Consider the following 24,850-nt stretch of genomic DNA (forward strand, 5'->3'; position numbering starts at 1 on the left):
CTTTACAATGCTGTACGGCAGCACAGGGGAAGTAAAAGTTGCAGCCAGCCACTCAAACAGCAATGTGACTTGAAGTCCACACATTTCATTTCAACACCCATTCCAAGAACAATCCTCTCGAGTCAAATATTTCTCTCCAGTGATCTGAAGAGCTCCAGGTGATGAGTAATTCGTGATAGTTCTGTGTCTGAAGCCTCTTTGTCACTTTACGTCCCACACAAATTCTTGCCATACAACAGCTTGTTGTGTCAGACATCTTTATTTGCTGTGTTGCCCAAGTGTACAAATAGTGAATGTAGTTATAGAAATTCAAAATATATTATAGTAGAAATCTGTCTGGGAAGTGGAATGCTAAGAGATTCACTTTATAAAATTATTACCCTTAAGTCACTCTCACTTGGCAAGTTTTAAATATATCAGGGCCATGAAGAGACAGATTATGATCCTGCAAAAAAGGAGTTCTCAGTAAACTTTTCCTGCTAGATAAAGTCAGTCAACAGCAAATTAATTTCTTACATTTGACTCATTTTGAGTTATCAGCCAACAGGATGTTAGCTACATCCAGACAATTCATACACAATTCAGCTCCCATTTATACCAATAAAGTCAATGTATCACTATCAACATACCTAAGCATTAGTGAAACAATCTCAGTGACAATATTATTTTAAGCTAATGAAATCAAGCCAATAAGTTGCCCCTGGCTATTGAGTGCAATTGATGCTTTTGTCACATTTTCAGAGTGAGAATCCTCAGTTCTTGAACAAGTCAATACAGCTCTGCAGGAGAGACACATTGTTCTGCAAAGGAAGAGAATTAGTTTCAGATGAGGATGACTGATAATTCAAATCCTGCCTTTCACAATGAAGTAGCTTCCCAAACAGTGGGTCGGTCACAGGATTTTGTAGCCTGTACCAATGCTAAAGATCTCCTACTGCAAAGACAAGCATTCAAGCAGTAAAGAATCAAAACCAGATCACACATTCTGCAATCTGCCTCTTCCTGCAGGCCTGCAACCATAAATCAGTTTGTGGTAAGGAGAGGGGCAAGAGCCAACAGGAAACTTTTAAAGTGGGCCAAACTGAGCAGTGCTGTCAAGGCTTTGTGTCACATTCCAGTTCAGCACTGAAGTAGCTGCCTGTGGTAAAGTCCAGTACTCTCAGGGAGCGGGCCATTAGAATTTCCTTCTTCAAAGGAAGCTGAGGATGCACAGCTACTGCTTTGTTCTCTACACTAAGTTAACAGACCCTTCAAGCCTGCCTAGCAAAGCTTGGCAGAGGCTGCTATAAAGCCAACATCCCCTCCACTGACAAGCCAAGTGACAAGGATTGACAGCCTGATCACAAGCTGCAGGATGTGCTCCTGTCCCAGCACTCGGGAGCACTGGAAGCAGCAGCTGCCTCTAGCAGTAGGGGTCAAACCTCACAGATGAGGCTGCCTGATGGGAAGTCAGATGACCCAGCAAATCCTCCCAGTTACACACTACTCATTTCTCTCAACCCATGCCTGTTAAATTCCAAAGAGAACACACCTTTGCATGTTTTATTTCCAGTTCTGCCATTTCAATTAAGTTTTTACGAAATGCTGCTATTCTTTTCTGTTTGAAGCTCATCAGTTCTGTAGAGAAGGAAAAAACAAAGGTAAGAGATATACAAGGTGTGACAAGTAATGCCCCTTATGTTTCAGGAGTTCTGTTGTGCAGTTCAGATTAGAGTATTTGATCAAAAAAAGGTTAGAGTCAGTCATGCTGTTTTTAGACAGAGATGCAGTCATCACATGATACACAGACAGCTTAAGACAGAAAAGCTTTGTAGGAAGACAGCTGGAACAAACCAAAAATAAGCCACACAGGCTCTGTTGAGAACCTGGATCATTTAAAAGCCAGATACACTAAAGGAGCAGCATGTATACCATGAAAGCATATTTCCTCTGCTTTATATTGTCCAAATATATAAATATATATACACACATGTACTCTTCTGCTGAGAACCAGTGTTTGAAACTCTGTAGAAGGCACTCAGCTGTACTGGGACAGAGCAAGAGCCTGTTTGCACAGTTCTGACTGAGATAATTTGTTACCCTCTAGTAGATACATTCACATGGAGTTCAGTCCAAAAAGCAAATACCAGGGGCTTATAAATAAGGTTGGTGTAGTACTGACACAGCTCTGCTACAGAGAATTACTTTAAAAAATGTTTAGCTGCATTAGTTTTACAGCATCTATCTCTACTGTCCTTGGGATGTCCAGACTGTTTGTTCAGGAGCCTTCAGCAGCTGAAGGTCAGATGGAGACCTCGGCTGCATTAAGCTCTCCTTTAAGCATAAGTTCAGCAAAGCCTGTCTTACCTTGTTTAGCAGATTCTGAAATCTTTTCAAACTTCTGACAGCAATCCTGTTGATGTGCCTCAGCCAGCCTGACGTCCTTGCTCTTTAGTCTGGCTTTGTCTAGAGCTTTGTTCGAGTTCTCATAGTCAACAAGAGCCCTGGTTCGTCTGTACAGGAGATCCTGAATAGACAGAAATAGCACACCAGAGCCTTAGCAGGACTACTTCCCAAACTGAGGTTACAACCACCTTAGCAGCAGGAGGTTACACTTCTTTCAGCACCAGATTCTGCTTTTTCAAACAAGTTTTACAGCCTGCTTTTGGCAGCCTTTCACAGTGCAGAACTACATTTTCAGGACAGCCAGTTATGCCCTAGTGAAGGAAGTCTAAGGGCTACTATAGGCATTGTTTCTTCCCTTAAAGTAGTTTCTCCTGCTGTAAGGTGGATGTCTCCACTAGGAGCAAAAAGCACTTTCTGAACTCTCAGTCTACTTCCAGCAGACATTTAATTTGTTGGAGATCTGACAGTTTGACTGAAGCACTGCACTAACCTAGACAGGAGAAGCAGTACAGGTCTCTGAGCCAATCCCTTCCTAATGCAGCAGGAGTATAGTTGTGATGTCTAAATAACAGTACACCCCAGGGAGGGAGGCTGTAGTGAATGTTCTGAGGTACCTGACATTACAGGTAAGACACCAGATGAAGAGGACCAGTAGGTTGTACCTAGATACCTTTTTGCAGCATAGTCTTCCCTGTCAAATCAAGTTTTGATTAGAAAAGAGTTGCCAGCAATGCTTTTGCAGTCACATCAGTCTACCAAAGCCCTCTTGGAAGCTCAGACTCCAAGAGCCTTCACAAGTTACCACGTATTTGTGCTAAGGTACTCTAAAAATCCTGAAGTCAATCACAACTACTAATTAGTCATCACTGATTTTATTGACAAGTCCCTGAGTACTCAGGCAGGGAACAGGAAAGAAACTGCTGCAAACTTAAATTCAGTTTGCTCTAACTTACAGAAATTTAAAGAGTTCTTCCACTTTACAAGCCAAAGAAAAATTGGTCCAAGGTCTTCTGTAAGTGGCTGGGCTCCAGCTAGCTAATATACAGCTTCTATATTCTGCTGTGGTTTAAGAGTCTCAGGTTTCTTAGGCAAAACAAGGGTCCACTTTCCTGTCTTCTTAAAGCACAAAGAATACCATGAGTGAGTCATGTTGCCCATAACAAAACTAAGCTTCAAAAAGAAAACTGTTCTCACCTTAGCAGCTTCTATATTGAGCATGTAGTATCTCAACAGTTCAGAGAGCTTTAAGTCTTCATCAGATGAAACTCTACTCTCTACCTTCTACAGAAGGGAAAAAAAAAAAAATCAGTTAGTTGGTGTGTAACAGAACAGCAAGATCCAGAGTCAGAAATTCTTCTCCCCCACACCTGCCACCAGCAAAGCTTCTTACCCTGAGTTTCTCAAAGAGTTCTGCAACTTTCAACAAGTATCTAGTGAAGGGAAGAAAAAAAAAGCATAAATAAGTTTGAGATACTTCTTAGTCTGATAAATACCAGGATCAATTGGCAGGAAACCAGAAAGCTGAAGGCTGGAGTTTACTCCTGTATACAGATCCAAACAAGGGCTTGAAAAACACTCATTTAGGCAAACACTCATTTCGGCATCGAACCTTGGAGAAAAGGTTCGATGTGCTGGATTCCAGCTCACCAGAGTAGTACAGCTGAGCAGCTCAACACCATTTAATGTAACGATGCTGATCTCCAGAGCATAAAGGTCTTGTGGAGAATTTCCCTGCTGCTATGCAAGAGGGATGAGCTGACTTGTTTATCCAGCTATACACTCTGTTTTAACAAGGTCTTGGTAAATTGATAGCAAAGTCAAAAGGTGGAAGAAGTCACCTCAAAAAGGCAACTGGGTTCCCCCAGCTTAAAAATCCCCTACTATTCTGGAAGTGCAAAGGTCCAGAAAATAGTACAGACCTAGTGTAAGCTGACCTAGTGCAGGTATATTTAACAGCACATTAGAACACACACACAAAAACCCTTTCTTCAGGGGTCTCCAGCAGTTTATGACATGAAGGTAATCAAGGAGATTTCTGTTCAGAAGGAGTTTGATGAGCAGCACAACCTCTAGGCCACAACTGGCAAGTGGCCAACTAGTTCAGAGTTAGGTGCAATTGATAACATTAGGTCTGCCACAGCAGGAGTGCCAGAAGAAGGAAAGTTTTAATGCCACTTGCATACAATTCAAGAACCTCAAACCACCTATGACTCAATCCTCTGGATTTTACAGAAGAAATTTGGTATTCCCAGACTCAGGATATGTTTATGAACAGTTGGAATTGCTTACTTTTTGATAACTGTAGGCTCTTCTAATGCCAGGCTGTTCAAACAAGCTGAAGTATAAATATAGTCATCTGCAACATCTGCAAGAACAAGACAAGGTTTTCAGGCTGAAATTATCAAAACTGCATGATCTCTCGAAAGGGCTTTGAAAAGATTCACTTTTATGAGATCTTGTCATCTTATCTGCTTTTGCACATGCATCCTTGATTCTGTTGTAGTAGTTCACAAGGAAAGTCTTCTCTTGCTCAAAAAAATCTTCTACTTCCTGAAAAAGAATATGACCTGTTAAGTCAGTAACTGCAGAATACAAGCTCTTCCCTATTTTAGGAAGGGCCAAAGAAACAACCACAGCCTGGGCATGAGCTTGAGGCTCATCAATCCCTGTGGAAAAACTGTTCAAGACAAGATGTGAGCCAAGGGTTGACTGGCAAACTACTTCCTCATTATGCAGTGAAGATGAAGTTGACACTCAAGTACTGATGCAGGTTTTCTGAAGCAGCCAGTAAGTTATGGGACAGCCCTCAGGACTCCCAACTGTGGGATTTTATTTCCTAGGCCTGCTGCAACACTGTAGCTGAGTACTAAGCAGTTTACAAGCTTGTTTCTCATGCACACCAAGCATGATACATATTGTAATGTTTCATGGCACCGCTCATAGGACAACGAGCTTATTGGGAAGTGCTGCCGTGGCAACACAACACAAAAGCTGGAGAAAGACCAGTTACAGGGGTCTTTGGTATTTGATCTTGTTTAGTATAAGCAGAAACCCATAAATCATGTCTGTTCAGAGCTCCAAAGTAGACAAAGGCCACAAGCACATTTCCTGAAGGTATAATTCCTTCCTTTCCAGTATCAGGTATTAAGGTAGGTTTTCTGCATCCAGAAACTTTAATTATACACTGAAATTGAACAGTGTAAAGCGACAATGTCTTATTTTCATAGAAATCAGAATTAATACAGGCTACTCCCCTCAACTGGGACAGCAGTAACAAGGCAAGTTCATGTCACTAGCTGAGCCTCATGCACAGCAAGCCTGAAGCAGACAGGAGTAACTTCCCTGGGGCAGGAAGCAAGAAACACTCAAGATTAGGGTAAGAGACAAAGCAACAACCTTACCTTGACTCCAGAGAAGAGGACCTCATCAGCACTCTTTACTACACTTTTTAAAAAGCCACCAAACATCTCTTTAGTGTTTTTCCTCCGAACACTCAACTGTAATAGAGAGGCCAAAGCAGCTTTAAAGTTATACCAGGGGAAGGGTAAAAGTGACTGTTTTGATACTTGCAATGTTAGTAACATGCTTTACACTTTGCATATGTCAGAGCAGGTTGATTTCCAAGCCCTCCATAATGCCCATATAAAAATGCAACATGTAACACGTGGCTTGGCTACAAGTAGTTCAACTGTTCAGCACCACAGATTTTTCCAATTCCAATAAACAGCTCTGTTTCTCCTTGCATATCTTGGCTCAGCATCTATCACTCATAATTAGGTGTGACAAAACATATGCAGGAGTGACTTTAATACACCTCCATCCCTCCACTTCAGGACCATGCAACACAGCACAGGTACACCAGAACCATACATGTTTCCAAGATAAAGACATGCAAAGGTGGCTTCCTAACCAACTTGACAAGGATTTAGAAACATGGTGAGATTTATAACAGAGTAAGGTCTAAAGGTCAGGCTTTCATCCTTGAGTCATCTCACAGAAATACTTGCAATATCTACTTGCTGATGCTGCACATAGATCCACAGAACATTCTGACTGTGCCCAGCAAAAACAACAGCACTCCTAACAGTTTGCCTCGCTTGGAAAGGGAAACAAGGAAAAATGTCTCACATCTTGGTCATACTCCAGGAAAACATGGAAATTGCGATCTTTGCTGAGCACAGGATGAGAAGCAATCCGCTGCAGGAAGATCTCATGTGATGAAACAGTCTTCTTGAAGACAGCGAGGTATTCACTGCAAGGAAACAACAGACTGAGATCCTCTTTGTACTTACCCTCTTCAGTACACAAAGAATTGCTTTAAATTTAGCCCATGAAAATATCAACTGCAGACTTCTGAAAGAGCCAGCTTGTGATAGTGAAGCTACTTTCAATCTCTTTAGCTAGGAAGTTTTCCAGCTTGAAAGCTGGAAAACCTGGGCCACTCCCCAGCTCCATGATTTTCAAGACACCCTTCAAAACAGAGACACTCAAGATCAGTTATCACCAAATGAGTTGCTCTCCCAGGAGGTTTCTCTAAACACAGCTTTTGGCAGTAGATTCATTTTACTTACGCTTCCAGCTCTTGCTTCATTTTGGCAAACTCTTCTTTTGTCATGGACACTTCTCCTTCCCCCAGCTTCTGCATCTTCTCTCTGGGACCATCAAAGTCAGGCTTTGAAGGTGCTGGAGGTATCTAAGCAGGGAATTGGTTAGTCATGGATATTAGCAAATTAAGTTTTCCAAGATTACTTCTCTTTTGCCTGGTCATAGGAAAGTGTGGTAAAGAGTGCATGATCCAGGAATTCTAGGTCCCTGGTTTGTGTTATCCCTCCCCAGGAGGGAAACAGCTTCTGTAATCCACCCCATTGCCAGCCATCTCTTAAAGAATCATGATAGGAAGGAAAGCCCACAATTAATAGATTATTTCAGTGTGCCATCTTCAGGCAGATATTAATACCACCAGATAGTCAAGGACTCTCACAGCACCTTTTGCTGCTCCAAGCTATATGGAAAGTTAACACAAATGCCATACCACTCAAGTTGTTTAGGAATTAAGGAAACAGGAAGCATAGGGAACACCCAAGTCACTGAACACCAGTAACACTGGTAAAATATACTTCATGTCCTTATTAGTAGGCACTTTAGATTGCTACAGTTTTTCACTTAGAATCACATTCTTTAGGAAGTACTTACAATGAGTCCTGCATACTCTTCAGTTTCAGTGAGTGTATCATGTAACCACACAAAGTCTTCGTGCTGCCTTGTAACTGAAAACTCAGGGCTTTGAAAAGCTGGCAGTGTAGTCTGGAAGAGAATATATAGAAGCCCTACTGTTTTGTAAATCAGTGCTTTTAGAAACAGTTCTGCCCATTTCCAAAGGAAGCTATTCTGCTTACTAAGAGCCTTGCCCACTCCCTTTTAGCTGAGCTGGCACTTCTTCAACAGCACCACTAAGGAGACTGTTAGAAAAAAAAAAGTACTGGTGTAGAACAGCATTAATGCAGTTTCTTTTGTGACATTTCACAGTAGCTCCCTTCCTACCCCCCAGCCTTCTGGTGTCTAGCTAGGATTCCTTAGCAAAGCCAACCTAACCATCAACTACTTGCCTCTGTTTAGAGAGTTCAGATCCTAGGAAATCTGAAGTTTCTGCATATATATACACATCCTCAGGCCACCTTTAAGTGGAAAATCTCCATCTAATTAGATTTACTTCATTGCCAAGCCCATCTTTGCAGGTATGTGTACTGCAAATACATCTGTTACTTGCAAAGCCTCTTTTTGCCCATGACCTTACCTTAGTGTGCACAGTGAACTTCACTCTGTCCTTTTCACTTAGGGCATCGGGGATATCAATTTGGAGAGAAGGATCAACGTTCAGGTCTACAGAAACAGACCTCAGCTGCAAGAGAATTCACAGAATAATCCTTAATCAAGCATCAAGTAGGTTTAGTGAAGCTGACTGATCATCAGCCATGAACAAGAACCACACTGCACTACACACCTGCCTTCAGGTACAGACTTATGACCAGAATTCCTTTCCCAGTGCTTCAAAGAGCCATAAACTGAGCAAGCATCTTCCTTTGGGGGCTTATTCCTTCTTTCATTCCAACAGAATGAACCAGAACATCATTTCAAGCCTACTCAAACTTTTAAAGAGCAGCGGAATAGCTTTCTCAGTAGAAGATCCTCCAGCTTACACATGAAGACTATCTTCTAAGAGGCCCTCCCTTGCTGCAGCCTGACAAATTCTTGCTGTTTTCTGCAGAAGGGAGAAACCACCAGAGATCAAGGTCACAACACAGGAAGTTTGCTGAAGAGCAACCGTCAGAGCCAGGAGGAATGCTGAAGTTATCCTTTGGAGATAATTCTGAAGGCCTTCTCAGAAAAGCAAGCTAGAGAACTGCAGCAGGACTGCTATTTCACCACTCTGCAGCACAGACCACACCAGCCAGGAGCCTGCTCCTGCCTCTACAGTGTAAGCTTCAGCACCCAAGCCCACAGACAAATGGTGCCAGGATCTGAGCAATCCTGTCATATCACAGATGGCTAAATGCTGCCTCAAGCCTCTGTAAAGCTGCCTAAGAACTGTTGATAGGCTGCATGTTATAAGGTGAAGCTCTGCTTCCAAAAGGCTCTGGAAGCTCCCTCCCCCTAGGCTGGCCATCTGCAGTCCAGATCTGTTATGTGACAAGTCTCTCTGGCTGTCTGCAGAGGACACAGCTGCCAGGACAGGGAGCATTTGCCCCTGCCACTGCTCTCCCCTATGATCAGACTGCCGTGCATTAAGTGAGGGATTCCCCAGTCACTGCACCCTCCAACCACGCTAAGAACTCTTCTATCTGCTGTATCCTCACTGTTAGCTGGAATTAAAAGGAGATAAATAATAGATAAAACTCTTGAAGCCTTACAACTATGGAATGACCTTGCATGCAGCACATTAAGCTTACCAGAGGATGGGAAGGACAGAAGACTTTTAGCCCATCCTGGGCATTGCCTTGGCAGCGAGCACACTTACAGAGTATGCCCTGGAGCACAGTTCCTAGCAGTCCCAGGCCCTGTTCACATCCCTCAGGACATGGTGGGACTCCAAACTCTTCAGGGACTCCAACTGTAATCACTTCCCTCCAGTCCCACTTAGGACAGACTATTATGTTCCCATACAGGCAGTCAGTTCTGGTCCCTGCTAGGAAGGCACAAGCCAAACAGAGCTGCATGGTTCAGAGGTCACTGACACGGACTTGGGCAGAAGCTGCCCGCCCCAGGCACTGCAGGAAGGACAGGTGGAAAGCCACCAGTCAGGCATTAGTTTCACTGGGAGCACAGCTCACTGCCTGTTGCCAAATGAAAGGCAAGCTGGTTGGTGTTTCCCATTTCCCAGCCAGATAACACCACCGGCCAGAGCAGCAAGATGCAGACCCCAGTGTTTTACATCCTGCTTACTTCTATTTGCTGTCCAAACAGGATCAGCAGTGCTAACAATATGAACTGCTGAGTCTGGAAAGTATGATAAGCCAAAGGAAACCATTTCCTCTCAGCTAAACTAAGGAAAGGATTACACAGATCAGACAGTCCTGAATTTGTGAGCTTGCTTGCTTTCTTGTGGAGAAAGTAACCTGTGATTAGATGCTGTCTAGGCCCCTCCATGCCTAGTAGTTTCTTACACAGGAGACAGATGAGCACAAACATTAGGTGGTCCTGCTTGGTCAGATTAAAGCAGTTAACATGTCACAAGCATGTGTCTCCTGGCACCCTGCACAAACTGCAAAGGGGTCCTGGAGCTATATGAAACCAAGGATTGTAAGACCCTGGTCAGCTCTAGTCCCATGAAGGTCACTGTGGGCTCCTAACTCCAGGCCAGAGACCTTTAGGATTACAGAATCATGGCTCAGACTACAAAGGGAACATTCACACTGTCTGACTTCAGGAGTAGAGTGTGCTTTGTTTCCCTGACAAAAAGTGCTGGAGCAGCATTTGTCCCCTGAATGGGGGGAAGCAGAAAGCCCCACTCCTGTCAGCACAGCTCTGTAAAGCACTAACTCAGGGAGCACCCAGGGCAGAGGTCTCACACCAGCCCCTCACCCACCCAAGCACCTGCTCTGCAGCACCAACAGCTCTGCATGCAGGACTTTTCATGCCACCATCTCTCCTGCACCCATCCTACAAGCAGGAATGGGGACCAGCTTCCTCATGGGCACATGAAGGCTGTGCAGAGCAAAGGAATTAAATATCCATCTCCAGGCCCCAGGCTTGTCCTTTTACCACAGCAGGCATCCAACCCAAGGCTTTCCCAGGTCACCCCTCCACCTTCACTCTCTGGCAGCTCCTTCATATCCAGAGGCATTTCTCTGCTAGGACATCACTGCTTCCTCCCTGGACTCCAAGCAGTGGAGCAAGAGAACTGAAGGTTCCCCATCCAGTTACCAGAAACCAGTCTGTCACTCCTTACCCTCAAGGCATAAAATCCAAGCTCAGCAGCTGGGAAGGGATTATTCTTCATTTGTAGCAGATGCCCAAATAGGTACAGAGGACACACAGAATGGAAACAGCTGAGTTGGGCTGCAAACTGAAACACTCACCCAAAGCCAGCACAGTACTCTCAGCTCTCATTTCTCTTCCCCAGAAGCAGCTTCTGGTTTGCAATGACTCCAGAAACTGTTACAGCTTCTCTGACACCTCCCACTTCTAAACTCAGGATTTGTCAGAGACTTGTTTCAGGATTCCTAGGGTTTCTTGAGGATTCAAGCAAAACTACTCCCTGTTCAGTACGGATACTGCCCACCCATCCAACTGGTAAATCAGAACAAAGCAGAGCCCTTCACAATAACATAGACTTCATACTGGTTAACATTTCTAGGTTTCAGAATCAAAAGACTATAAATAGATATTATGCTACTAATGAGGACACCATGATAAACACCTGATCTAGAAGCCCAGGAAACAGCAGAGATCATTAATTACTGTGCCCAATCCAGGTAGAATTTTAGAACATTTGCTTTTTTTTCTATTTGTTAGAGATGCTAGGGAAAAAAAAAGAAAGTTGGAATACAAGGCAGTGATGACCATCAGCTACCCAGACTTCTGCCTGACAGACACTGCATTTCTGATCAGGCCTCACCCAAAGGCAAACACATCTTGATGCTTGCAGACACCCAGTGGGAGGAAATGCCCTCAGCCACTGGAGTCTCTCAATTCGGGTGAGAGGCCTGAGCTGCTGCTTTTACAGTTCCACCCTTTGCAGTTTTAGCATCAGCTCCAGATGATTTCAGTGTCACTTCTGCATTCTAACAAAAGAATCTGCCAGTGCAAGCAGCTGTGTACAACTTCTGACTGCTAGTGAAATATGTATTTGTTCTCAAAGACAGATTAATCCAGGGGTTTTCCACATAGCCAGGCTCTTGGAAGGAGCAAGGAGCCCTTCCACAAGGGCTCACATGTCAGAGTTTTCTGCTTATTGTCAGCTACCTTTTAAAAACCTTCTCCCCTTACTGATCACCTGCCTGCTGTCATTCAAGCAATAGCCCACAAACAAGACTTCACAAGTAATTACATCTGCCACTACCTAAAATCCTTTACTTTTTAGAGAGCAGGCTTTCTAATTAAAATTGTTTAGGTGCTCTCCAGAGAGCACTAAAAGATCATGGTGTTTTCTGGCAGTTTATACAGAACCCTCAGTTCCAGAGGGCCTTGTTTTGAAACCCAGGAATTAGCCACCAGATGATCTGGCCAGCAGATATCAGTAGCATTAGCTGCTGGAACTACATTTTAGTCATATTCAGCACAAGCAGCTTAAGTTTCCTTTTAATCAGGATACTAAAAGGACATCTGAAAGTGCACTGCAAGCATGGAGCACTATGGAGCACATGTGAAGCTTGGATCTTGCAGCCTTTGTGGCAGTTTGCTGTCACCACTCTGACACTGAGCTGAACAGTCCTGAAGTGCTCTAGTTACACACAGCCATGAAAACTGAAACACTGCTTACTTATGCCATGGAAAATGCTTCCCCAAATTTGTGACTTCAAACTGAAGAACTCCAGTGATGCAAAGGTTTAATTATTTTGCTTAAAACACCGATAAAGAGGGAATAACAGCTCAATCTAGTCACACTGAAATGGCATTCCTCAGCAAGTGCAGGGCTTGCCAAGGAAGCAGAAGGCCCAGAGCACCTGTTGCCTCGGGCTGAGCAATAAACTGGCCCTCTCCTGCCAGAGGGATCTCTGCATCACTCTCTGCAGGAACCTGCAGGTCACACGCCTCCTGACAGAGGGAAGGACTCTACAAACATTCAAGGATGCCACATTCCGAGCAAAAGCCTTGCTGGCTCACCCTGTTCCACCAGCAGCACGCAGGACACCTCCACCCAAGCCAGGGCTTCCTCTGCTGGAGGGGCCAAGCACAGCTTTGGCCATGCAGGGCAAGCCCCCCGTGTGCCTGCAGAGCACAGCCTGGGGCTGAGCCCTCCTGGCCCAGCTCAAAAGGAAATAGTGCAACAGCAGCAAGCCCCACAGTCAGCATCCCCGAGAATGCCTTGCCGACCTCCTGCAGTGAGGCCAGAGCTGGTGGCAGGGAGTGGCAGGAGCAGGGCAGCCTCACCGTGCTGGCTTCACCTTCCACTGCCCCAAAGTGCTCCGTGGAGGCTGCGTGTCCTTGAGAGTTCATTATCCCTGTCCAGGAGCTGGCACCCTGCTAGCAGCTCACCTCCCCACTTGATTTCAGGCTCAGCAGCATGCAGAAGCAGGTTTTTTGCTAAGCACAAGATCCAGTATGGTCTCATTCCTTTCAGAATGTGCAGCAGAATTTGTCCAGCAGAGTCACTATTTGTGAGTGATAACAGCAAGTCCCAGGTCGTGACACAACATTTTGTCTTCCACTGATTGGTTTGACAAAGAGGGGCTCCAATACATGCTCCTAGTATTTTGTTCTAGAACATTTCAACTGCAGACTGAAACCTTCAAATACCGTGAAGCCACTGACATTAAGAAATACCAAGGTATTTACTCAAGCTTAGCTTGGAAGTCTCACCACTCACTTCAAATTCTGAAGTGCCTTTTCCTCCCCCACGACACATTACACCTTATTTTCCGCTGCACTTTCAATCAAATCACCTTTATCCTACCGTCCTTTCCTCTTCCTACATATCCTGATCCTCTCCTGCTTTGCCACCTCAGGGTCAGTTTTTAGTTTATACTTAACAGTGGCTCCTATTTAAGTTAATACCTAATGAAGTTTCCTTTACAGGCATGAGTTTTATCTACTAGTCACACACCAGTTCCATGTTGCTGTTTCTTTGCCTAAACAGGAACAGTAAAGATAGGAGCACTTTTATCCTCCCCCGTGCTGCTGGAATCCCAAGACACCCCTACAACCTAAAACAAGCTAATCTTTGTCCATTGAGCATCAGAGTTTAAAGCTATTCCAGCCCCCACCACTAGAACATTTCCCCCTCCTCCCAATATTCCTGAGTTAGAAGGGCACATAAACACTCAAAAGTTACCGAATGTTGCAAGAGAGTTGATATTTGACCTTCCCCTCCAGTACTCTCCAGGGGCAGACACTTTAATACAAAGAGTTTCACAGGCAGCAGAAAAGAAAGCACTGGCCAGCTCACAGCTCAAAGCAAGCTAGTAGAAAATGCTTTTTCTACAAACTCTTGTCTGTCTTACTGATTCAGGATCGTTTCAAAACAAGATTCATACGGAAAAGAAGCACAGAAAAGGAAATTGTCCAGAAGTCAATAAAGACTGGTGTATTTGTAGCCTCCAAGTTAGTTAATATACATGCTCCAAAAAGCTGGAGAAACCACAGACTGAAGAGACTTTCAGCACACCTAACAGCTTAAAGCAAAGTCATCTTCCTGCCAGTGAAGCTTAGTCACAATGCAAAACCATATGCACATGTGATAATATGAAAGGCAAATAGGCAACTTGCTGACTCTTACAGGGCTGCTTTGCCTTCCTTTCAAGGTGTGTTGAGGGTAGTTATTAAACCAGGGAGTTTGGGTAGGTTGACCCAAGCAGCTCGTCTAGTAGAACAGAGAATTCCAATCACTGTCTACACTACATAAACATTAATTCACAAAGTTCCTGTTTCAGCATTTCACTTGCATTTCCTCTGAGAAGTTGAGAGTCTCAACATTAGGAAATCCCCTGTGCTGCTTTAAAGGGGAGATATGAAGCTCCTTGGCACTTACAGCTTCAACACTTCTCCGGAGAAAGGAAAACCAAGCGAGCTGCTGATGAGACAACCAAGGCAAAGCGCCTTCACCGCAGGTGAAGTGACAGCTGACAGCCTAATTAACGCAGAGCACACAGCCAGGTCACAGGCACAGCAGGGCAGCTGGCCCGCCGGGGAAGAGCAAGTTTAACCCCCTGCAGCACTTCGCCCGCAGCGCCCGGGGCCAGGTCCGGCTCCTGCATCCCTCACCTGCCAGGCCCAGCTCCCGCAGCTCCAGGGCCGGGGCCATCACCTGCTCCGCCTCGGCACAGAGCGCAGCCCGCCCCGGCTCACGGCAGCTGCACGGCCCTGCCCTTGCCACCTCTTCCTCCTTGCCGCTCCGCTGCAATCCCGCCACCCGGGCACCTCTCCCCTCAGGGGCTGCTCCCCACGCTCACCCCGGGCGCTCTGACCCCCTGCCCTCAGGGGACCTCGGCGCGCCAAAGGCACGAGGACTAAGGCGACTTTTAGTCTTTTAAAAAGTCCTAAGCGGAGCAAAAACTAAAACCCTGTCACCGTCCCAGCGCTGCCGGGGGCAGAGGGAGCAGGGAGCTCCCTCTCACGCCGCAGGGCCAGCCCTGCTGTGCCCTCACCGCCCGCCCCAGCCGGAGCCGGGCCGCCACCCTCACCTTGTCCTGCGCGTCCCCACGGAGCAGAGCCATATCTCCGGGCGCGGACGGCCACCCTGCACCTTTCCCTTTCTCCTCCTCCCCGCCACCTCCTCCTCATATAACCCGGGCGGAGCCGCCGCCGCCACACCCCCTGAGGGGCACTCGCCATCTTTGGCGAGGGCAGGGCGCTGCTTGCTTCCACCCATGATGGCACCCCAACGCTTTATTTTTCGGCTTGCATTTAAAGATTTGGGTTGTTTTCCTTACAGCCTTTCAAAGAATACCAAAAGAGCGCGAAATGGAGCAGACGCGTTCCTCTCGCCACCTTTCGGGGCGCTCCAGCAGAGGGGAAAGGGCTGCGGCTAGCAGTGCGGGGAAACTACAAGTCCCATGAGGCAGCGGGGGGCGCGCGCGCGCTGAGCGCGGCAGAGGCGGCGGGCGGGGCGCGCCTGCGCGCTGGCGCCCGTGGCGGTGGCGGGAAGCGCGGCTGAGGTAACGCGGGGCCGCGGGTCGTGAGGGCCGGAGCCAGGGAAGGCCAAGGGAGGGGAAGGAGGGAAGGGGAAGGGGAAGGGGCTGGTGCTCCCCTGGCCCGCACTGCCCCCGGGTCCATTAGCGAGCGGGCCGCATGGCCGGGCTGCCGTGGCTGGGCATGCCCGCGTCCGGCGGGGCTTCTTGTCCAGGGTGGTTTATCCCCCTCTGCACAAGGGCGCTGTCCGCCCCTGGAATTTTCAGGCACATGCAGAAGGTTTGTTTTCCTGAGGGCACTTGGTGGTCACTGGTGTTGGCCCAGCTCTTTCACAGATCGCAAAAAGCGCTGAGTTCGTGTTACAGCCCTGTTCCCCACTAATTCCATTCCCAGTGCTGATCTGGGAGTGAAGCTTGAACTGGGAACTGAAGCCTGTTTACCCTGAACTAAAGCTCACAACTGTGGGCTTGTGCTTTAAACGGGCTTGCTGAGTTGTCTCTCTTTATGCTCTAAACATCCAAAAGGCAGAGGTGTATCTTTAACCTAGATAGGTTCGATAATGTATTTTGAAAACGGCAGGGAACTCATAGTTATACCTTCATCAGTGGATTTGTTCTGCTCAGATTAGGGACAAGAGGCAACAGGTTTGTAGGTGTGTTTAGGAGTGCTCTTTTTTGTTATCTCTGAAATAAGCCAGTGGTTTTTTGTTTTTTGTTTTTTTTTTTTAGCTGGGTAGTTTTCTGTAGAGGAAAAGCCATACTGGTTATTGTGCAAAAACACAGCTGGAGGTAGGTTTTTAGAGACGTGAACTTTTCCTTAAGTAATCCTTTCTATTTCCTTCAGTCAAGCCACTCATTCCTATACTGGAAAAAAATTCCTCAGTTGTGTTAGCTCAGTTATTGCTGGAGCTGCAAAGTCAACTTGCTTGGGAAAGTAAAGTTGTGTTGGTTTTTTTTTTTTTAGCTCCAAGTTATTTTAATTTTTTTTCAGTTCTCCATTGTGGCTCATCACGCAACACTTGAAGCAATTCTGCCAGTCTTCAACCACAAATGCTTTCAGAGAGAAGGGAGACACTTCCCCAGAGGGAAATCTCATTAAATTCTGTTCTTTGTGTACAAGAGTAGATCCCGACCACTCCATTTCTTTCTTGTAAGTTATCTGCACAGAAATGCCACTTTAGTGTTTTATTGAAAAACACATGGTTCTTTATTCAGCAGGGCACAAGGGTTTCTTATTCCTTAGCAATCCTAGAACCTCTTTCTTTTTGTAAAACAAAAAACAGGACAGCAGCTGGCAAACTCTCCCTTCCCTGGTGGTTTGGTTCATACACTGCACAAACATTTCCACAGGTGTATTCCCCAGCACAACAAAGGCTGTTGAATCAAAACTCCTGCTAGTCACTGAAGCACTGTGTTGCACTAAATTTAACTCTGGAGCTCGTAATACTCCATATCTCAATAGCTCCATGATTCAAAACACTGATCTGGTATAAATTTATTCCTTGGAAAGTGTTGAGGGAGCAGCTTACTACAAGTGAGTTTATGCTGAATCAGGCATCCTCTTGCTTCCTCCAGAGGCACAAAGCCAGAATAAACTTTTTCTTTTCTGCTGTGGCTTTATGGAACAAAGCCACAGCGAGTGGCCCAACATTTGCTCTCTTCTGAGTAGTGCGTGTCCAGAGTGACCATTAATGAGCCTGTTAATAACCATCAAACAGCAGCCTGGGAATCCGCAAGCTTGGGTAGTGTCACACAGGAATAAGAATATATTTTTCCTCTTTTATTTTAAATCCCAGCTCTGGCACCTCTAGTTAGAGGTAAGCCCCAAGAGAGAAGGGACTAATTTTTCTGCACTGATGAAGGACGATACCTATGGATCCCAAGTCCAGGGTGTCGGCGTGCTGCTGCGAGATGCCTTGTTCTAATCAGCTGCCCCAGTTCTGGAAACTGGTGTGTGTGGCAGGTGCTCACCCCCACGCTGGGGCCGCTGCAGCTGTGCCCAAAAGCACTCCCCGTTCTTTTGCTTCCCGAGGTGCCCAGGGCTCGGGCAGTGTGGGAAGTGCTGTGTGAGGGGCGTGGGGAAGCAGGAGAGCAGCGTGGAAGGGCTGTCAGGAGCACAGTGCCGCTGTTGGCTGGCAGCGAGCAGCGGTTCTGGCTTTGCAGTGGGTCGGGGGAGCTTTGGAACGGTAAACAGGTTACTCCACTAGGGCCTCAATTCTGCATGGGAAATGCCACTGTGGAAGTGTTACATTCTATCCGTGTGCCAAAAACTTCCTGGGGCTTCCAGTGCGGCTCTGGAAGGTGTGCTGAGAGTGGTATGGCTCGTACGCCGCTCTTGCTTTTAAATTTTGTGTCTTTGAGCACAACTATGTTTGAAACCTGCTTTGGAAAAATATATTTATATTTTATTCTGAACTTTAAAAAAATTTCTTTGAACCTCAAAATATTTGCAGTGCATCTGGTTTCTATTTGCCTTTTCTAGCTTCAAGTCTCACAACTGTATTTACTGCTGCTGTCTGTTTAGGGATACAAAAGAAAATCGTGCTATAAGGTACCTTGTCCCCACAATCCCCTTAAGTTGGTCATTCTCTATAAACTTAAGAGTTTTAATACCTCACAGCAATGGATTTGCTTCAATGTCCTCTGCGTAGCTTTTATTTCCCCCTCCCTCTTTTGGGGGTTGTTCATGGCAGAGCTGGTTTTTGTGCCTACTTCCATGGCAGTTCTGATACTGTTGCTGTAGGGATGTCCTGTGATGCAACTTTAGCTGCTTGCAACAAATCTTCAAGTGTTTCAGATTTGGCAGGCCTGCAGCTGTTCCTTTCAGGAGCATTTCCTCTTTTCCTCACTCATTGGTTTTTTATCTTACTTATCTGAAGAATAAAGGTGATAAAAGGTAAATGAAGACACTTTGGTCATAGCAATTCTTTGTTTGGCAAAGGGCAAGAATAGGAGGGTGTCAGAGTTTTATGACTATGTAAATCACAAATTTCTTTTTCCACAGGAGGAAAAAAAATATGGTAACCCACAGACTGTTGCTGACAGAAGGAAGAAAACACTAACTGCTCACAAACACTTCTTGTCAGGATGCAATTCCTACAGATCCTGTCCAGGAAACTGGGGGGCCTGGAAGGGCTTTTTCAAATACCATTTTGCCAAAAGCAATTCCCATACACGTGTCTGTCTACCTCTGCATGTGTTTATAGCAAAAAGAAAAAAGGAAACAGTTATGAACAAGTTGACCAAGAAAAATACAAGAACTTGGTCCACTCTGTTACATCTTACAAAACCAGTGCCCAAACGCCAGAGACAATACTTGAGGAAGACAATTTCCTATATGGGCCACCAGCTAAACACACACCTCCAGTTAAAGCTGGGACAAAAACTCCCAAGAATTGGGTTCCTTTAATAAACCCCAGCAAGAGAATTCTTCCTGTCAGCAGTGATTCAAACGTCCCCATGAAAATCGGGTTACAAAGAACGAAGATGCCCAGTGTTACCCGCATCCTTCAACAAACCCTCTCTCCACAGCAAGTCTTCTATCTGGAAAGATGGAAGCAGAAAATGATAGAGGAGCTTGGAAAAGAGGGATTTGAAGAGTACACCAAAAGTAAGTCTAGCCACAGTGCGAGTGTAGAGTAGAAGCAGTAGTTTGGATTGCTGGCAGGTACAATGGGCCAAGTGGTTTGGAAATCCATGAAGTTGTTTCCATTTCATGAAAGCATGTTGTGAGTGTACCTGTTGCCAATGAGCCTAAGCTCTGGTCTTTGTTCTGGGACCACTAAAATGGATTTATAAATTTGTGGAAAATGACAGACTGTAGGCATACTTTGCTCAATCCTGTCTGACTTTCCTTTAGTTCTTAATTTGCCAGTATCTATTTAGAAATAGATATTTTTCAGATGATGTTATTGAGCCTCTTTGCAGTTACAAGCTACTTTGTAACAAGATGGAAATAGGCATTTTGAACTCGTACAGTCCTGAGCGTTTAAAAGCCAATGTGTCTTGCTGTTTATGGTGAGGTTTTTCAGTGACTGTTTGGTTTATCCAGTGTATGTATGAGTAAGCAGTGAGACTAAAAAAGTAAAGGAAGCATTAATATAAGGGATACCAATTTCACTATTGACAATTTATTTTTTGTTTCTTTCCCTTCTCCCCACACCCTCAAACTTTCAGTACAAAAACCAGGACTGGTTTAAGAGCTACATTGTGGAATATGTAGGATGCAAATCTAAAGTAGTGTCTAAAATGTGAGGGGGTTTTCCCATTTTTCTTAGGTCTTTTTCTCCAAGGAGAGCTCTTCCATTCAGCTTTGGAATCGATATTCCTGTCTGAAGAGACAGCAGCTAGGGACCAGGGTGAAAATGATGTTGTGGCTGGCTACTTATCCAGTGTGGAACGTGTCTTGGAAGACATCAGCGAGGTGAAGGCTCTGGAAAGTGGAGTTCACCACGAGACCCTGCAGTACCTGGGCCTGGTGGACTGCGTGGCCAAGTATCGGTGAGGTGCCCTTCCCTAAAACTCCTGTCCTGTGAAGCCGTGGGGGCGAGTGTGTGACTGAGTGGCTGGGGGAAGCTGGACGGGTCTCTAGGACTGGCAGGCTGGAGGAACTCCCCTGGATGATCCTCATGGCAGAAGTGCTGTTTTTGCTGGTGGGGAGTTCCCTACTGGAGAAGGGACAGCTTTAAGCAATTGTCAGCACTTTCCAGGAACTGCAGCAGGTTGGAGTTAGTTAGTTTTAGTTTGGTTTTTAGGATCTAAACTGCCTGTGTGAAAGAGACTTGTTTAGTCACAATAATGAGCAATCGGGGGGAAACAGGCTGAGTGTGAAAAGTCTTTATGTGCTGTCTCCCTTATTTCTTACTTGTGACTAAACTTAAGTATAAACCACTGTCCTGTCTTGTTCCCTTGTGCAGGGGCCGACTGTGTGTGATCGACTGGAAAACTTCCGAGAAGCCAAAGCCATTTCTGGAGAATACTTATGACAACCCATTACAGGTTGCAGCGTATATTGGAGCCATAAATCATGATGCCAATTATGACTTCCAGGTCAGTAGGCCTGCTGCATGCCAAGACAAGCAGCAATGCTTATGTGATCTTCATTTCTTCCTGCCTTTAGAACCTGCTGCCCATTGTGGAAGTGTTGGTAGGATTTGTAACAAAAGAGCCCAGTCTGAGATCAGGTTAAGATGTGAAATACTGTGAAATAATTCCATTACTCCAGCTAATCCCGCTGCCCTTGGCTGCCAGTAGTGAATTTTCAGTGGTGTTAAGGAAGTGTTCAGTGGGACTGAGAGATGCTCAGATGAACTCCCAGGGACTTGGCATCTGGGCAATCCCCTGTGCTCTGTCCTGTGCGGTTTTGGCTTGTGTCAAGAGTAGGAAGGGGCAGGAGAGGAAATAAAGCATAAGAACCTGCAGACAAGAAAATGGTATGGGAGGGTCTTGCCTGCATCCTGCCTTGCTGTGTCCCACTAGCAAATGAGGGACTAAGTGATGCACTTGGTGTCTGGAAGCTGTACTGAGTTTCCTCAGGAAAAAGCAGTGTGTTGGGAATCACTTCATCAGAAAACTCTGGAATACTGTTTTTAAAGACTCCAAAATCAATTCTATCCTGCCTGCTTGGCCTGAAGTATTTTTTCCTCAGTACAGGTATTGAAGGGGGAAAATAAGAAGCAGAAGAGAGCAGGTTAATATGTATATTGTGCAAATGACTTTCTAGGATACTGTAGAGGTCAGTGACCACAAGCAGTCCACAGACATGATCCTTACAGAGTGAAATATGGGCTGGAATTCTGCTGGTAGCTTCCTGTCCCCCACTGCCAGTGGCTGTTTGGGATTTGTCAGCTATGAAAGATGTCAGAACATACCCTAAGTAACCATTTCTGTCCAGACTGAAGCTGGAGGGTGGCATCAGTCTGGTTGTATGGCCCCAGGCAAAAACTTCTCAGTCTCTGGCAATTTTCCTGGCAGCTGCAGGGTTTAAATATCACTCATGCTCAGAGTTCACGTCCCCTGGTTTTCACTGGAGTTACTCAAAGCTTTGGGCTCAGTTTGGAGCATTTGAATGTTAAGTCTCCAAGTGTTTTACGGTAAGCTATTTTCCCTTTTTATCCGTACGTGAGATGTGTACGTTAGGAAGATGTTTTTGTGAGGTTTAGCTCTTGGGGTTGCACACAAGTGTCGGGTTTGTGACAGCCCCGTTTGTGCCGCAGGTTCGCTGTGGGCTCATTGTGGTCGCCTACAAGGACGGCTCTCCGGCACACCCGCATTTCATGGATCCTGACCTGTGCTCTCACTACTGGAATAAGTGGCTCTTGCGCCTCGAGGAGTACATGGACCAAAACTGACCCACACTAAGCACAAGCAAGTGGCCTGAGCACAGAGACAAATGAAAAACCTTTTGTTTAAATGTACCACTTTCATGTTCTTTTTTGGGTAACTTTGGCCAATTTCTTACTAGCTCCCCTCTCCCCCCTCCCAAAAAGGCAAGTAACTATCAAATGGGGAATATCTGTTTCTTCATACTGTAGGTGACCTCAGTGGTCCAGGCAGAAAAAACCCAACTTATTTGGCCTCTCTTTTTTATCCCACACAGTTTATACAGCCTGGGGTTGATAGAAAAGTTTCTACTATCAAGTAAAACTGTTTGATCAAATCATCTTTCATTTGTGATTTTTGAGGAAAAAAAAATGTTGCAGAACTAAGTCTTTAAAAATGAAGTTGGTGAACTAAAGCAAAACAACATCTGTGATGTATGAGCTGAGAGAAATGCAAATGATAAAGAAATGGATATAGTAGACTGGGTTTCAGTCAGTTCTTGCTCATGCCGTCATCAGGCTTGTTATTATTTGTGGTTTTTCTTACAGCTATGACTGGAAAACCTGTGCTGAGAGTTATAATTAAAGTCCTCATTAGTTCTTATTTAGAATAGTACAGCAAAGTGGCCACTTAGCAGAAGTGGCTCAGCAAGAGAGGAGCAGAACTGGAGCCAACACTCCCAGAAATTTCCAGCGCGTGTTCTGAGAGGTGGGAATGTTGGCTGCTGCTAGTGGCTCCTCCTGCAGGTGTTTTAACACCCAGCCCACAGAAAAGCACTGTGAGATGGTGTGTGTGCCTTGGCTTGGGAGCTCTGTGCTGCCACTGCCTTGAGCTCTCCTGACTCTGCTGTGGGTCTGAGCCAACAAGGAGCCCACCCCAAGAACGATCCCCAGTGCCACGTGAGTGAGTTTCTATATCAAAGCAGGCCTGTGGCTGTGAAGCAGGGCCTTCTGAGGGGTGAAGAGCTGCTGGTTGGGTTTTGGGGGCTCTTTTTTATGGGTTTCTCTTTGGTTTTTGGGGTTTTTTTTCCAAATAAGGTTGTGAATAAATGTTTTGAAACAGAACTTTTACTTTTGAAGCATGTAAAATCAAGTCTGTAAAGCAGAGAATAAGCCTTGATCATGTCAGACAGTATTACTCTGGAAAACCGTTTTCCTCATTCTGTTTGTGTTCTGTGAATTGTATGTATGAGTTTTCAAAGTAGCACTGCAGCTTACAAATAAAATTATGACCAACCCCTAAGCTTCAAGACAATCGGCCAGAACGCCGTGCCTGAGGAAGGCTGCCAGCAAAGCCACTTTGTAAACCTCAGTCCCAGCTGAGTCTGTACCTCGGAGAGCCAGGAGGAGGCAGGCAGCCTTGAAAAGGCAGCAGTGCTGGGAGTCACTCGTGTCTGGCACTTCTGGAAGCCTGGCTGCTGCCTTGGGCATCCCTGGCTGAGCTGTGGAGCATTTCTGGAGCAGCACGAGCTGGTTTGTCCTGTAACAGGACTGGCGGGTGGCTGTCACCAGTGTCACACAAACCCAAACACTCTTTGTGACCAGTTTCAATTAAGTTGCCAGACTGTTAAAAGTGGCACTGCTACACCCAGGGCACTGCTACAGGCACTGTCTCTCCTCTGCAGAAAAACTGGCTGGGCAGCCAGGGCAGTTACTTCAGCTCTGACATCCAGCTTCCCAGGGCTTTGCTCTCCATCCAGGATGGCTTTTTCCCTGTGGCCTGCTCCCTTTCTCCTTTGTTGTGAATCCTTTCTGTGGCCACCTCACTGTGCCTGTGGTTCTGTCAGCAGGGATGTGCTGTGGCAGTGACACTGGAGGGAGGGCAAAAGCAACACGTGGTGCAGGAGTGATAAAAAACCAACCCATGCACACAGGTATACCCACAAGACATGTCTCTGGCTGGAGAGGAAGGGTTTCAGCCCCAGCTCTGCTGTGCCAGGGGAAGGGCTGAGGTTTCAGCAGAGCTGAGCATGCAAATCCCGTGCAGTCAGGTGAACGTTAATCCCATTGCAGTGAGCAACCTTCTCTTTACACTGCTCAGTTATAAGACCTGGGGGTCTGCGTACAAGCTTTAGCTTTCTGCAAAGTCAGGATCTTCTAATTTACCTCAGATGCTTTTTTTGCCCAGCAACTTCCCATTTATCAAAGTATATTACAAACTTTCCTGCTATATAGGATAAGTTTGCTCTTAACACAGTAGCATCACTTTATTACCCTCATTTTCAAGGTCTCAAGCACCAGCAGTTGTGCTCAGTAAAGCATTATTATCCTTAAGAATGCTTTAAGACCCCTAGAATCCTTTCCCCACAAAAACCCAAGCAGGTGCCTGTACAAAACTGAAGCAAGTTGAAAAGAATTTCTTACAATTCTTGTAAAGTTGCTCAAAATGTCTCATTTTAGCAGCGATGACGGTAGAAGTCCTGGCTAAGCCTGACTTGGTATTTTAGGTGGGAGGAGCCTTCTACTCTCAGAGTGGTCACAGAGGAGCAGCCAGGTTGGTGCCTGCAGTTTTACACTGATCTCCTGAAGCAGAACAGGCTCAGTCCCCTTTCCACTGCATTGCTGTACTCATGAACAGCACTTGAATGTAAAAGAGAAACATCCCCCCCCCCCCCACACACACACCATAAAATATGCACAAAATTGCATTCCATCATGACAGAAAATACTTGTTTTCAAGTCATTACAGTGCTTTCTTTGGGTTTCTGGGTTGCTACAGGTGTATGTTAAAAGGATGTGGTGATAATCCTCAAAGTGAGCACAGCAAGTCCAGGAACATCAGAGCTAAGATTTCACTTGTATATCAACATGATAAACATAAGTTCATGGCTTCAAGTACTTAAGACACCACCAAAGGTC

The 24,850-nt window shown here is 45.7% G+C and overlaps 2 protein-coding genes across 5 annotated transcripts; one reads left to right on the plus strand and one right to left on the minus strand.

Moving 5' to 3' along the window:
* Nucleotides 1-240: 240 nt before the first annotated feature.
* Nucleotides 241-15,297, minus strand: SNX5 (sorting nexin 5). Of its 2 annotated transcripts, XM_053974284.1 has the most exons (13): nt 15,225-15,297; nt 8,180-8,284; nt 7,579-7,689; nt 6,957-7,078; nt 6,514-6,637; nt 5,787-5,882; nt 4,830-4,935; nt 4,675-4,750; nt 3,776-3,815; nt 3,580-3,666; nt 2,347-2,506; nt 1,532-1,617; nt 241-800 (listed from the first exon to the last, which is right to left on the minus strand). In XM_053974284.1, exons 1-13 carry the CDS (start codon nt 15,255-15,257, stop codon nt 753-755), a joined length of 1,194 nt encoding a protein of 397 aa, XP_053830259.1. In that variant the 5' UTR covers nt 15,258-15,297; the 3' UTR covers nt 241-752. The 2 variants fall into 2 exon arrangements, with proteins under 2 accessions (XP_053830259.1, XP_053830260.1); XM_053974285.1 differs by lacking the exons at nt 241-800; nt 1,532-1,617; nt 2,347-2,506 and adding an exon at nt 3,344-3,498.
* Nucleotides 15,298-15,650: 353 nt separating this feature from the next.
* MGME1 (mitochondrial genome maintenance exonuclease 1) lies at nt 15,651-23,229 on the plus strand. 3 transcript variants are annotated; one of them, XM_053974464.1, is made up of 6 exons: nt 15,678-15,698; nt 16,663-16,821; nt 18,676-19,281; nt 19,949-20,171; nt 20,588-20,720; nt 21,887-23,229. In XM_053974464.1, the coding sequence occupies exons 3-6, from the start codon at nt 18,759-18,761 to the stop codon at nt 22,019-22,021; spliced, it is 1,014 nt and encodes a 337-aa protein (XP_053830439.1). In that variant the 5' UTR covers nt 15,678-15,698; nt 16,663-16,821; nt 18,676-18,758; the 3' UTR covers nt 22,022-23,229. The 3 variants fall into 3 exon arrangements, with proteins under 3 accessions (XP_053830441.1, XP_053830439.1, XP_053830438.1); XM_053974463.1 differs by lacking the exon at nt 15,678-15,698 and adding an exon at nt 16,401-16,460; XM_053974466.1 differs by lacking the exon at nt 16,663-16,821 and having other exon boundaries at nt 15,651-15,698.
* The last annotated feature ends 1,621 nt before the right edge of the window (nt 23,230-24,850 follow it).

The sequence above is a fragment of the Vidua macroura genome, chromosome 3, assembly GCF_024509145.1.
Source record: "Vidua macroura isolate BioBank_ID:100142 chromosome 3, ASM2450914v1, whole genome shotgun sequence".
Classification (NCBI taxonomy): Eukaryota; Metazoa; Chordata; class Aves; order Passeriformes; family Viduidae; genus Vidua; species Vidua macroura.

Excerpts from the sequence above, each read along its gene's own strand:
- SNX5 (XM_053974284.1), bottom strand. The coding sequence starts at position 15,257 with ATGGCTCTGCTCCGTGGGGACGCGCAGGACAAG. Across the intron at positions 7,079-7,578 it reads AAGAGTATGCAGGACTCATT|ATACCTCCAGCACCTTCAAA; the intron begins GTAAGTACTTCC and ends TTCCCTGCTTAG. Across the intron at positions 1,618-2,346 it reads TTCAGAATCTGCTAAACAAG|AACTGATGAGCTTCAAACAG; the intron begins GTAAGACAGGCT and ends CCTTCTCTACAG.
- MGME1 (XM_053974466.1), top strand. The coding sequence starts at position 18,759 with ATGCAATTCCTACAGATCCTGTCCAGGAAACTGGGGGGCCTGGAAGGG. Across the intron at positions 20,172-20,587 it reads GACTGCGTGGCCAAGTATCG|GGGCCGACTGTGTGTGATCG; the intron begins GTGAGGTGCCCT and ends TCCCTTGTGCAG. Across the intron at positions 20,721-21,886 it reads ATGCCAATTATGACTTCCAG|GTTCGCTGTGGGCTCATTGT; the intron begins GTCAGTAGGCCT and ends TTTGTGCCGCAG.